Source organism: Rhyacophila brunnea, unplaced genomic scaffold (genome assembly GCF_057557595.1).
Source record: "Rhyacophila brunnea isolate RB1 unplaced genomic scaffold, BYU_Rbru_1.0 scaffold_14, whole genome shotgun sequence".
NCBI classification, from domain to species: Eukaryota; Metazoa; Arthropoda; class Insecta; order Trichoptera; family Rhyacophilidae; genus Rhyacophila; species Rhyacophila brunnea.
In genome coordinates this window covers 27,126,139-27,140,546 of record NW_028232796.1, presented here as the reverse complement: position 1 = coordinate 27,140,546, position 14,408 = coordinate 27,126,139, and the positions used below count along the sequence as shown (strand labels likewise).

General features: G+C 33.0%; 2 protein-coding genes across 4 annotated transcripts in view; one reads left to right on the top strand and one right to left on the bottom strand.

Moving 5' to 3' along the window:
• Positions 1-7,488, bottom strand: part of LOC147075811 (uncharacterized) — a 56,244-nt gene extending 48,756 nt beyond the window's left edge. For both annotated transcript variants that reach the window (XM_085942120.1, XM_085942119.1), the window contains exon 1: positions 7,375-7,488. In XM_085942120.1, coding sequence (XP_085798246.1) covers positions 7,375-7,406 — 32 coding nt within the window. In that variant the 5' untranslated portion in view covers positions 7,407-7,488. The remainder of the gene's footprint in view (positions 1-7,374) is intronic.
• Positions 7,489-7,706: 218 nt separating this feature from the next.
• Positions 7,707-14,408, top strand: part of Kdm3 (Lysine demethylase 3) — a 590,511-nt gene continuing 583,809 nt past the window's right edge. For both annotated transcript variants that reach the window (XM_085942105.1, XM_085942104.1), the window contains exon 1: positions 7,707-7,973. In XM_085942105.1, coding sequence (XP_085798231.1) covers positions 7,818-7,973 — 156 coding nt within the window. In that variant the 5' untranslated portion in view covers positions 7,707-7,817. The remainder of the gene's footprint in view (positions 7,974-14,408) is intronic.

The window sequence follows — 14,408 nt, the reverse complement described above, 5'->3', positions numbered from 1 at the left end:
TCGTAATAATACATCGGTAAGAAGTGTGAACCGATATAATATTATGTATTATTATAATAGTGATTGATTGACCAAAGCAAAGCCAGTTTGATTTTGTTTGAAAACAAACGTTTTCGATACCTGATAAGGGACCAGTTATTGTACTTCAACCGAGCTAGCGAGCATCCGATTCAAAATGTAACTTCCACAGGCTAGTTTTTTTCTGAAGCAAGGGGGCGTGATGTAATATCGAGCATCTTTCAATAAGTTAAAAATCAATGTCGAATGAGTAAATAAAATTAATATCGAAATAAATGAAGTACATAATAGTATCAATTACCTACCACTCCGCACCCATTTGAATAGAAATCTTGTTGAGTTTTCTGATATGACAGTATATTATAATTTAATATATACCTACCTAGGTCACATATATATTCATCGGGTGTCTACTACCCTAAATAACAAACAATTTTAACGGTTTTAAGCATAATGGGGATCAAAATGTCTACTCACCCCGCACAATATCAGTGCACCTGTAGCTAAATTGACTGGAACGATTTCGTAAAAACAAATACGTAAGTAAACAGTATTACAAACGACCTATCAATTTATCACTATCCATAAAAAATGGCACCCACATTATACAACAATAAAATATACGAAATATGACAGCAATTCTGACATGAGCCAAATAAAATTACGACATGAAATATTATATCACTGAAATAATTTTATTTCTGGCCATTCTTTATCCGAGATCTATTGGCTGCCTGGTACTAGACTTACTCGGTTCTAGATTTGCATTGGGTTGCGCATTTTTTTTAATATAAGTACATATCGATTGTGCAGATCACAAACCTTCTTAGTCAAAAATTACGCTTTTACTGGGGAAGGTTAAAACTGATTTATTTGCAGCATAATACGATGAATATGACATAGAAGTTTTAATTAAAAGATCAATAAACTGGGCTATATTTCTCTTTGACATAGGAGGTAAATTTTAACCATCGATATGCTACAAAGATAAAGGGTACTGTTCGGTTATACCGGAGGCAGCGGAAAACGCATTTTGAAAATAGCCGATAAACTGGATTATTTGTTAGGTTAACCTAACCTAACCAAACCTAACCTAACCTAACCTAACCCAACCTAACCGAACCTAAACTAACCCAAACTAACAAATAATCCAGTTTATCGGCTATTTTCAAAATGCGTTTTCCGCTGCCTCCGGTATAACCGAACAGTACCAGTGGGTCTATTCTATGCTTATCGACCGCTAAAGTGATAAAGTGATACATATTATCAAACTTAGGGTAGGTTTGTATCAAAATATTAGCACTTATTGTAACAATTACACGAAGCTGGTTTTTATTGTTGCAATAAGTGCGATATTTTAACAGCAGCAAGATATGTGCTGTTAAAATATCGCACTTATTGCAACAATAAAAACCAGCTTCGTGTAATTGTTACAATAAGTGCTAATATTTTGATACAAACCTACCCTAAGTTTGATACTATTTATTAATTTAGTGTTCAATAAGTATAGAATAGACCCACAGATAAAGCATTTGTCCCTGATTAAGTGTTACATACCTCCCCAATAATCAGTATTTTGGAAACCGTATTAACTTAATTCATTTTACTTTTAAACATATTATCAAATAGTGTATGGTTTCAATTATTGCAGTATGTCCAGATCAACATACATTTGCACGTCAACAAAAAAATATGGTAAAAAATTGATTAAACGTATGTTATGTAAAAACAATCATTTGAATAAGAAAATATATCGATCGAATGGCCAAAAAACTGATATAATACCAAAAGCGCATAGAACTCCCTCTGATATAGTATAAGCCACAGAACTGATTAATAAATATAATTCAGATATGCTATACCCCAATACACTACATTTTGAAGCAGGGTTTTGAATGTGTAAGTGTCCTACGAAAATGAAACACACTATAGACGTGCAATAGTGTGTGTTACAACCTTCAAATTCATCAATATTGAATAAGCGTCAGTGCATAAACCGAGAGCAGTTGTCAGAACTAAAAACAAGCTTAGAATGACGTATTCTTGACACATGTTTAAGTTTATCCCATATTCTTCCACACTCGAGATCGGTTGGCAGCAGGAAACTCAGAAATAATGGAAACTGAAATACATAAAGGGTGTGGAGTAATATGTAACCGATCTCGAGTGTGGGAATATGGGATAAACTTAAACACGTGTCGAGAATACGATTGTCCTGACAACTGCTCTCGGTTTATTCATGTTGGTGTATTTGAAGGTTGCAACACACACTATTGCACGTCTATAATGTGAGACACTCACTTTCACATTCAAAACCCTGCGTCAAAATTTAGTGTACTGGAGTAGGTATAGCCTATCGGAATTCTATGTATTAATCTGTTCTGTGGTTGCAACTGTTAGGTACTCCACACCCGTTAACACTAAAATATCTAGTTCCCATTAATTCTGTGTTCCCTGGTATAAGCTCAATAAAATTATAATCTTCCAATACTCAGGTAGATTCAGTGAATACTGAATAGGTAAATACATAATAATATATTATGTAAAATGTCTTTGCAAAGTATCTGATAAACTTTAGGTTGCCAACGACACAATGTAACTAAGTTTGGCTTGTGTAACAATGTGAATCGGTATTGGTACGTCAGAGCCCGTGGTAGGCGGATGGCAATTTTTGTAAATTTCGCAATTGACAATAGAAGACAATGGTAATTCAATCGAATGCATGACTGCCTATGGATTACTGCCTATTATAATCGTAGTCGATTAAAAATCTCGATAGACTCCATCCAATATAAATGCCGGATAAGCGATGTAAATAAAATTCGCGGGGAATCATGGGCATTTACCAAACACAAATAAGCCACATATGAACGTTTTTCATGTTTCATTAAAAGATTTTCTACAATTTACAACATGGTGCAGTGTTGCCATTTTTTTCAATAGTACAACGGTGTGAAAAATATAGTATTTCTAAAAAAAAGCGTTAGTAGTAGGTACCTACAGGATCATTTTTCGTTTTCAAACCTTCAAAATTATAGTTGGTATTTCTGTCATATTTGGCGTAAAATTATAATATTTTTCGTGCAATTATAATATTGTTATATGTATAATTTATAGTACGTTTTTCAACACTGACATGGTGACATGCTACATTCAGCAGTGGACGCGAACAGAGTAAATTACCTAAAATGTCTCTTTCCTAGAATCACATTTTTGAAGGTGACGGTGATGAAAAATAATAGTAGTTTTATGTACAAGTATCTACGTATCGACGTATCTGTTTAGATGGTTATTTAATCGGCAACTTTGATATTAGTTGCAGAGATTTTGTTATGATTTGGTAATATCTAATACCTACTCAAGTTGTGAGAAATGCGTATTGCGAAAATTGTATAATAATACAAATTCTCAAGATTTAAGTAATTTAATAATTTTAAGCCTTGGCCCCCTTTTAATTTTGTGCAATGAATCGATTGGGCCATCCGCGTCAAAGAAACAAATGCGGCATAAGAGAGTTCAAAAAATATAAATCAAAACTTTTAAATATATGCATTAAAAATACAAGATAATCGAAAATATGGTATACCTATTTAGATACTATATCAGCTATCCTATCTACAATTATATAGATCTATTAGGCGGTCAGTCTTATACGACGTTAACAAAAGTTGACTAAGTATAATGATGTAAACACATAAGCACAGATTTGGAGTAATGACCCATATTGCAGTGAAGGTAGAGTTTAATCTGATCGTTCATATTTTCGAAAAAATAAGAAGACTAGTAGTTATACTAAAACGAGGGTTTTTTTATTTCTCTTATGATTTATCCAGGGGTTAGAAACAGTCAGAAAATATTTTTCTTGCTCCAGCTTCCCCCCATGTTCCAAATAAAACATTTAATTCTAATGAACAATGTTCGAAGATTGATTCATCGTTTGCCTTTTATCGTTTTGAAGTACTAATAATAATCTACAATCCGGAACAGTAAAAAAAACACCATTGCTCCACTGATCCGCCCCAATTCTACAATTAATTCCATCCCCTATTCTTATACAAAAATACATGCAGTAATTGCCTACGAAGTTCCTGCAATTATAATATGTAGATATTGCAGTAAAGACATCAGGTAATAATAACATGTTATCACTTTTAAAATGTTAAAATTTTCTAAATACGATACAAAATGCATTTGGTAGGTACTTTTAGTGATAATAAGTGCACAGTCGTCCGTAAGTAGGTATGCAGTATGTATGCACCTCGAAATGAGTATCGACTTGTTTTAATGCAGCGTGCGCGTCCTTGTACAAACGAGACTGGTTTCGTATTCACGAACATTCTAAAAATCCAACATAGGTAATACGTAAAAATGATTTTAAATTAACAATATTACGTAAAAGTGGAAATGTCGACAGATTTATTTCACAAAAACGATAAAAAAATCTTTCAGCTGTCACTTCCTAGTCCAATTTCGACAAAAGTGCAGTGCAGTCGTTCTAATTTTTAACATCCGGATCGCAGTCATCACCGAAGCTTATTCCAGACCAAGAGCATGTTGCATAAATATGAGCGTCGGAAAAGAAAAATCCGATGTCATTTGTGTATTCTTCTTTTTTGTGCCAAATCCCTTATCTAAATACGGATCAGACGAGCTCAAACCAGTCTCTGAGGTTCTTGAGCCAGGACGATTTTCTTCTACCAGTGTCTCGCTTACTGGAGATCTTTCTTTGAATGATAATGTTGATTCTTCTCGGGATGCCACATGATGTGGTCAAAGTATGTCAACTTTCTGGTTATTTCTTTGGTCCTTTTCATTCTCGACATCACATCGACATTCGTACACCCTTCGTCTGTACACCACGTTTCGAAAGCTTCAAGTTTCCTGAAAATTGTTTCTGTGATTGTCCACGCCTCCGCACATAATAATAGGACTGAAAAGACTAACCATAAATAACAAGCTAGTTCTGGCCGCAACGAACAGCCAATCAAATTGATAATAGGTATACATTTTCTTTTGAAATATGTACAACAATTTAATAGTACCTACCTCTATTGAAATCAGTTGCTTATTCATACTTTCAAAGGGTATAATATTTATATAGAAAAACAGTACCGCAGGCAAAATAAATAAGTTTCATAACATAAAATTATCTATTATTTATTTCTCTGGTAGCTAATTCGTAGTAATTGATGTATGAAAATGATTTTGACTGCACACATATTTTGCATCCACATTGGCTTAGTTGCTAGAGCGTACGTCACTAAAACCGCTAGTCGCGGGTTTGATCCCTCGGCACGTAAAACATGCATGTTTTTTTGCGATGTGTATGATCCAGTGTAAGTACCCAATGGTTTGCGCGGATGGCTAACAACCATTCCTGGTAAAAGAAGAGTTTAATACAACATTCATTCTGTGGAAGTCGGTATGTCTGCGAAAATGGTTTTAATGTTAACTTCAACAACTGATTCGCTGCGACTGACAATAAACGGTTAAGTGACACCACTAAAAAGTGCACTGTTCTAATTTATCAATCGATGCAAAAACAAATACATAATCGCTATTGCATTTATTTTAATGGCTATTACAGATTGCTCTATTGGTAATCTCTGAAAAGTAGTTTGTTCAATGGAACTAAAAATAAATACAATTACTTTAATCCGGATCAACAATATAACATTTTAGTTTGTTAACTGTCAATTCATGGTGGAACTGCATTGTATTGTTGTTTTTATTTAATAAAACGCATTTTTTTTGTAGTACTTATTCCACTTTTAAGCAATAGATTAGGACCGGATTCGTCCGCCTCAGAGGGACATTTTCAACCGGTCGTTATCAATTGAATAAAAGTGGAATAAGTACTACAAAAAAAAATGCGTTTTATTAAATAAAAACAACAACATAACATTTTAGATTTCGAATATTGGGAGTGATGGCAACATTTTTCGAGAGAACATTACTCTACTTGTATAATATATGAAGTACACTAAAGTACTTAAGTATAATCATTGTAAACAAACATTATCAGGTTGTACCTATTACACAATATACATACCTACACAAACATTGAATTGAACTTTTTCTGATGTGTCAATACAACTCAATCTACACGTACAGTTGACTGGACTAGATAATAATATTATAATTTTATTAACGTAGGCGTATGTGTTCCATAAATTTACGAAGAAAAAGATGTCAGCTTTAACAAAAAATATACTAATAAATAAACAATATAGTGTTAGTATTGCATAATGTTTATAAAACCGGTAAAACGACTGAAAGCTCACTACCTACATTATGTACGTATCTGAATTTATAAAGTACCTAGTTAGGTATCTAATTGTTATTGATTTGTAAACTACTGACAGGTAGGTATTATAGTTCTATGATTATCTCTTGTTATGTATACCTACATAAACAAGTAAATTTTTGAGCACACAGGACAAAGCGATTAGGTACCCACCACTAATGTATTTTAAATTAAGAAAATTTGATACGTCATGTTTTCTTCGAATCTCCTTTGTTGAACAACATAACCACAAAAGAAATTGATATTTTACTCGAACAAAGCGACAGTGAAAAATACACATCGACCACGAAAATACTACATTATGACACCTAATATTATTATAGTCGATATTATACATGCACGATTAATATTATTGGGAAAGGTTATCATTTTACATAGGACGCAAACCCTTTCGTAACATTGGATGGAGATTACTCGCCCTGACATTTCGTATTTGACGGATCATTGAAAAAATATGTTTTTGACATTCAAATCGATTAGTTTTTGATTCGCCATATTTTTATCAAGACAAACAATGTGGTTTTAATAAAAAATACAAGCAATGGCATGAATTCGTTATGTATGCTAAAATAAGAATGACATAAAACTAAGCGAAAATTTCTGCTAAAAACACTCCTACCCGCATGTTGAATAACATGTCATTTGCATCGCAATTTTACCGGTTTTATTGATTATTTTCAAAATAAACACGTCCCGATTAAAGAAGGCAATTAATTGTCGAACAGGCGATAAGAATTAAAATTATTTTAAGCACTCGGTGGATACTATAAAATTTATCAAATATTTTCAACAAGCTGTCATGGAGTGTATAAAAGTTAGGAATAAACGGCAACGGTTATTACGCAATGAATTTTCGGATAAATTTTAGATTATTTTATTATATCAGAGTATTTACTAAAGCAAGTACTGTTGGAAATTCAAAAAACCTGAATAACAAAACGTTAGCAACGGTCATATTATTATCAAAATACTGCTAGGCACAAAAGAAAAAAAGGCGAATACTCTTTATTCTAGTTTTATATTATGTATAAAATATATTAATTACTCACATTACGATCCGCGATATAATCGAGGATATCATATTTGCACAACTAATAAACTAAGAACTTTACAACACTATACACACTACACACGACTAATCAGCAGTGGAGCTTGAACGCCATGTTGAAAAATGGAGCCAATGTTTTGATCATGTGATCAGCTTTGTTCGTTTTTACTTCTCTGTGATCAATAGGTCCCAGAACGAAGGAGCGAGCATGCGCCGTATTGGTCGAGCGGAAGTTGACGTCTATCGACACCGGGAGGTGACGCCCTCAGGTGAGCGACACGCGAACTAGTCAGTCGATTGCCTTCTGTCGTAGGGATTTTGTACACATTCCTAGTAGTTTCACTTTGTACTACGGGACAAGTGCCGTGCGTGAATTGCAAGTGCATATTATAAGTTGGAATTACTGTGTGGTTTTTATGTGAAATATGTGATCCGTGAAAGGAAATGGCTTATAAATTTAGAGAAGAGTTAGTTGGTAAAAGATTTTTATCAGTGAGTGGAGTTTCAAAGTTGAATGTTACGAAAATATCGGAATGGGGGTGGAAGGCTGGTGTTATCAGGGCCGCTAGTCACAAAGATAACAAACACAAAGATTTGCAGGTAATGTTTTAATTTTGCATTGACTTCCACAGCTCGCAGACCCGAGTATAAACGATGAATTTTCTTTGTTGTATTTTTTTTCTTTTTTGAAAATTCACCTATGTCTGGGGTTGCCACCTTTCTTTAAAGAAAATAAACCAATAGGGTTTACTTAAATTGCTTGGGCGTGGGCGGCAAGAAAACTGCGACTATGGATTCGCGAATTGAGATTTTCAAATGTGAAAAAAATCTTCATTATAAATTAAACCTATGCATAGTTTTACGTTTTCTGGTTCGTCTGAGTGTGATCTTCAATATTTAATTCATAGGATCGGATAATTTGTCGGTGATAACAGAAATATTGCGCAAATTGCAATGGCTATTCAAAATTAGGCGCTCTTTTTTCTATACATTTTGTAACAGAAGATAGTAATTTATTTTAGCTGATTGAATTACAACAAAAATGTTCTAAATAAATTATCGAATTCAAGAACTATCTAGAGCTATTCTAGCTTATTAGAATTACAATAATTCATTACAATCGAATTGATTATTAGTTTCCTATGGGAGATTTTATATTATTGAGATTTACAACTATGTTATTGTCACCGAAAGTAGGTGCCTACGACTACTTCAATTATTATTAGTCTTGCGGCACAATTGATTTAATATTATAATTGATAAATGTTTAAGTTATTTATTAAGTTTGTAATGTTTTATATATACTTAATAATGTTTTAATTTATTGTAGTTGTAGCGACAGCATAATAAAATATTATTGCAGTTATCTTTGATTCTATCATAATAAATACCTACTTTAATTGCATACATATTCCACAATATTTTATTCTCAATTAATTAATAGCAATCTTTTTATTATATTTAAATTTAAGGCACTTTTTTTCAAACAAAATAATAATAGGCATTTTTAATAAAATACCTATATAAATAATTATCAAGTTGTTCAATTCGATTGTAACATATTTCCATCCTCGGATGAAGACCTTCCCAGATATTTTGACTCTTAGCTTTGTTAGTTGCGTTGCACTGGTTGAAATCAGCGCTCGAAATGGATAATTTTAAATTATTATATTAACATATTTATGTAATAATTTTATGTAGGTATTAAATAAAAATAAGTGTATTCGATATTTCGTTATATAAAACTGTCAAATGGAATAAAAGTCTTGACTCTTGAAGCATACAAGATCAGGCTATAAGCTATGTTGTCGGCGCCGCAAATGAAGTTTCAGGTTTACGTCACGTCATTAACATTGATTCTGATAATTTCGTATAAATTTCACATTTTGAAAAGTAATAGGTATTTTATGTTTTATTTTATTTTGACGGAGTGATAATCTCAGGAGTTTCAAGAACAGAATCTGCGCTCCGGTGCGTTCCGATCCATTTCGAGCGCTGAAATACATACATAGTAACTGAAATGAAAGATTATTATAATACATAAGTATATTTTTATTAAAATAAGCAAATGGTACCTATGTATATAATGTATGTTATTTATGAGATACATAACCATACAATTATTTTGGTGCTATGTCGTATATTATTATTATTAATGAGATGGATAAACTATTTCGATATAAAATATAGTTGTCATTTATTATGTTTGTCACATTACTAGAATCATTACAGTTTATGTTTATATTATGTGACTACAATAATAATTTATACCATATCGTGAATTTGTTCTTTTTTTAAATGAAAAATATTCGCCCGCGGTATTTCGTCTGGCGAATCCTAAAGCACGTTGTAGTACATACTCCACCGTATCGATTTCAATACAGCCATCGTGGAACATCTTATTGTGCCCTACATCCATGTTGGGTGACACCGAATACAAATAATATGATATGACCCCTTTCTAAACTAAATTCTCGATGTTCTACAGCACACACTTCAAAACTACACCTGTAAATACTATTTAAAAGGATTGATACCTACTTGAAAATAATAAAATACATTCTTAAGTACCTAGATAGATATTTCGCATAACTTTAAAATCGATTGCTTCCCATTCGCTGCGTCCAACGATCCTGGTGCGTTGCCCATCAGGTGGCCATTAGATATAATTAGCATGTTATTTAAATGTGTAATTAAATATTAATTAAAAGGTCTGCAGCGAATGGGTTAAGTACCTCTACAATAATATTATGTATATACGTTTATTTAAATTATATCAAAAAATGCGCTTTCGAGTGCCTCCGGATTAGTAATTTTTCCAGACAATCTTAATTAATAACACATTGACTGCTGACTAGATAATTGCTAATTAATTACAACATTTAAATAGCATGCTAATTATAGCTACTGGCCACCTAATCGTTACACGCTCTAGGCGCATTTTAATACATTGCTTTGAAGCACAGTCACAATAATAGATTGCTGTGAAGCTGTGATCCTTTGACTGTTTTGTTCGAGCAGTATACTGCTCTTCCCTTATTGCCGACATAACGCACTGAATCTAAATTAAAGTGGAATGAGAAAAGAGATTCGATGTGTCTTGTTTGGTTCCTCGATTTAAAAAAAAAAACTGTAAAAACATGCTTATAATTGGTATTGCTGCAAAAAATATATTTTACCTAAAATAAAGGTCTCGTGAAACTAAAAAGATTGGAAACCACCGTGTATTACGTCAATGCATGTGTAGGTATTGAATAAAAATATGTATGTATTATATTTTAAATAAGTGACATATTATTCACAAGATTTTTTAATTCGCGTGAAAACCATTATTCTGCATAAAATCCCATATAATATTATTTATGTTACCCCATTTTATATCTGAGGTTAACCTCGGGGTGGATTCGTGAAATTGGAAACCCGCCCGCCCTACAAAGAAACTGTAGGTATGGAAAAATTCATATGCCTGTACTGTACTCAATATCGTAGAGTCATGTTACCTGTGATCCACTAAATCCTGGAATTTCGTCATATACGAGAGGAGGCTGAACAATTCGCAGCCTCTAGAAAAACACTAATAAGAACACATACATTTTTTCTGACAACACAAACATAGACCACTTTAATCCAAACAACACCGCACCACACTTGGTCCAAATCAGAAGTATCACAATGTCCTAGATTTGGGTGTAATATGGAGCATCTTCAGCTTTTATAGATAAGAATACCTCCAAATATCGCGCACGCGATTGTTTTGCACGCTTTGACTTAGTTTGATTGACTGTAAACTAAGTGTGCCCATGGGAGAGAGAAGCATAGAGGAGAACAAACATAAAAAAATCTGCCAAGAAATCTAATTGAAGAGATCTCCACGTTCGTAATATTTGTAACGCCGTAATTTTTCTAAAATCAATAAAATGGGGATCAGATTGGACGGCTAGGTTAACTGACTTGCGCAACTCTTCACTTCCGAACTTATTTCAGGACATCACCAAAGGGTGTTGTTCGCATGGACATGTTGACCGAGTTAATAAGTTCACGCGCATATAGTTTGCCAGAAAAGTCACCGTGCCCGTCATGAATTGGCTGGATAGTAAGTAGTCAGGAGTCGAGCACATTTCCGAGTGATGTTAGGTACTGCCATCAGCGATAAAAAGATTCAAATTATGAATAATTATTATTAGAGACCTTGTTTTGAGCATGTTTTAGCCTGCCAGTGTACATAGCAAATTCCGGGAATTTATTATCATAATATTAAGTACTGAGAAAATTCCAAGTAATTGAAAACTTAACTGCAGTGATTTCTACGGTGCTGTTATATTATTTTATCAACGTGCATTTTAATTTAAACGTTTTGAAAAGCAGCACAAACTTGACATAAATATTTAACTATGCATCTCGCCGTGCATTTGTTTGTTCGATTGAAGGTTGACTCAAAGTAGGTACATAGTAGGTACTTACTTTGTGCAATCGCAACATGCAGTAATTGCAGCAGCGCGATGCAATTGGTGATATTACTTGGATGCAAACAAATAATAATTCATCGGCGGTAATGGTCTTATTTAACGCGGGCAAGGGGATATGTAATATGTCATTGTCTTACAGCCTGCCTTAGGGCACATTGACATTAAAAATACATTTTAATTAGCTACATTTACACACCAATAAATGCACAAGAAGTACGTCTTTGCGAATGATTATTTCTGTGGTAGGTAATTGGTCAATTTTGGTAATCCCATCTTTTGATCTGTCTTTAAAAACTAATGAATTAATTTTATTAAGTTTATAAAATATTTAATTCAGAATAGGTACGCCCTTTGTCAGTAGTCCTTCACGCCTTCCAGACACAAAGAAATCACAATTTTTACACAATTTGTAAAGCGATTAATCATTCGACGTTTTGCCAGACACCTGACTCAGGTTGTTGTGCATTTTACAGGTGAGTTACCAGTAATCAGTACGTACCTTATTTTTAATTGCGTTGCACAAATCTTCATTAATTATTTTTAATATTACAAAGCAAGCATTCGGTAGGTGCACATACATGGATGAATGCAATGAGTGTATTTTTTATATAGTATTTTTTAGCAAACTAATAATTTTTATTCTAACGAACCTAACTAACAAAAAATAAATTACATGCCTAAGTTAATTAAGTAATCGATTTAGCAGTTACTTGGTATAATTTTATTGTGCAAATTGATAATAATATGAATTATATTAAATTCTATCAGTGGAATACTTCAGCATAAAAAATCGTTTATCTTTGTAGTCCTGATTAGGGAATCCAATCCCGAGCCAAAATATCGATCCCGGGATTTCGGTATTACAATTTGACAATCCCGGGATTGGCATTTTTTTCCATAGTTAATATATTTTTTTTATATAAGTATACAACATTGATAAAATCGGTCAAAAATAAATCAAGTATTATTTGTACTATTTAAGACATTTATTGTTAAATATTGTGTACGTTCAATCTTGGAAACATAGTTTTAAAAGAGTAAATAATATTGTAATATAAAAAATAATGTGAATGTAAAACAGTTTTATTTATTTATGAAAAGATAACAAATAAAATAGATATTCAATTAAAATAAAAAATAACATGTTGTGTTAAAAAATTAAAGATTTAAGTAATTAAAACTAATCTCCAGAATTGCATTTTCTGGTAGTGTGCAATGAATAGTTTACTTTCTATAAAAAGAAGACAGCTTAGATGTAAATGGCTGAAACGTCTAACTAAACGTGTCTTGATTTATTTATTCTATATCTCAAATTCATTTTACGGATGTTACCTGCATCGTACATATTATCTGGAATTTATTATGTGTGTTAAACTATTTACAAATCTAAACGATTTACTGTAATTACTGTGTTAAAAGTGCGAAGCATTGTTTTTTCCAATCTTTCTCATTTTTATTAATTTATGTGAAAATTGGCAACTTAAACATGGCTAATAAATCAAACTTCATTCAAACTCAGTTTATTTCTAATGTAGTTATTTGTTATTACAAGTATTTTTTCTGTTATATTTTCGTTTTTATTTTATTTTCCATAAAATTGATAAAAAAAATCAATCCCGAAAGTTTCGGGATTAAGTATGTTTACCAATCCCGGGATTCATAGGTATCGAAAATAGTTCGGGATCCCGGGATCGCGATCTATTTTCCCTAGTCCTGATAATAGTGTGATAACTGTAATAGTTATCGACTAAGTAATAAATCAACTTGTAGAATTTAATTTATTTCATATTTTACATAATCATTTTGTAAAGTAATTTAGAGTTATTCGTCTACCCGTTGGGCACTTACTCTGGATTAAACACACTTTCGTAATCAAAGTGGCGCTACAGACCATTCATATCCATAGCCGTCTTCGTCTGCACAATCATCCTGAGCTCAGTCTCTCTGCGCCCTTCTCAACGTTGTCCGCGTATCTCCTCCGGGGGCATCTCTGGGGCGGAGTGCTTTATGGAGTGTTCTGCTCTATCGCATTTAACAATCGTAAATCGTTCGAAGAGCTCAACGTTCATACTTTAAAACAACTCCAAAAATTCTTCGAAAAATTTAATTTTTATTGCTTAGATAACCTTCTTTTTTATCTATATAGCTCCAGGTTTCACACGCATACAGAACTTTTAATCACTTTGTATACACGGAATTTTGCTTTATAGTGCCGCTAGTAATGAGATAGAGAGTATACTCTGTGCATAATGTGCATGTTCTCTTCGTCTGCCTATCTGACCCAAATAAATTTCTCAACGCACTGTAGGATTGTTCTGTAGATGGGTCCGGCGCAATCACGTTTAAATTCTACGAAATGTTTCCTTCGATCACCCAAGGAAATTTCGGAACCACTTGCGGTTGTATGAATGTCGATGCGGAGGGAGAGATGCAACTATGCAGCCTTCTCCTCTATGGTGCTCGACGCTAGGCTTGGCAATATGGAAACTGCGAAAATCGCGGAATCTGCGGAATCTGAAAACAAACTGCGGAATATCTGAATGTCTGTCCATTAATTGGATTCATCTGC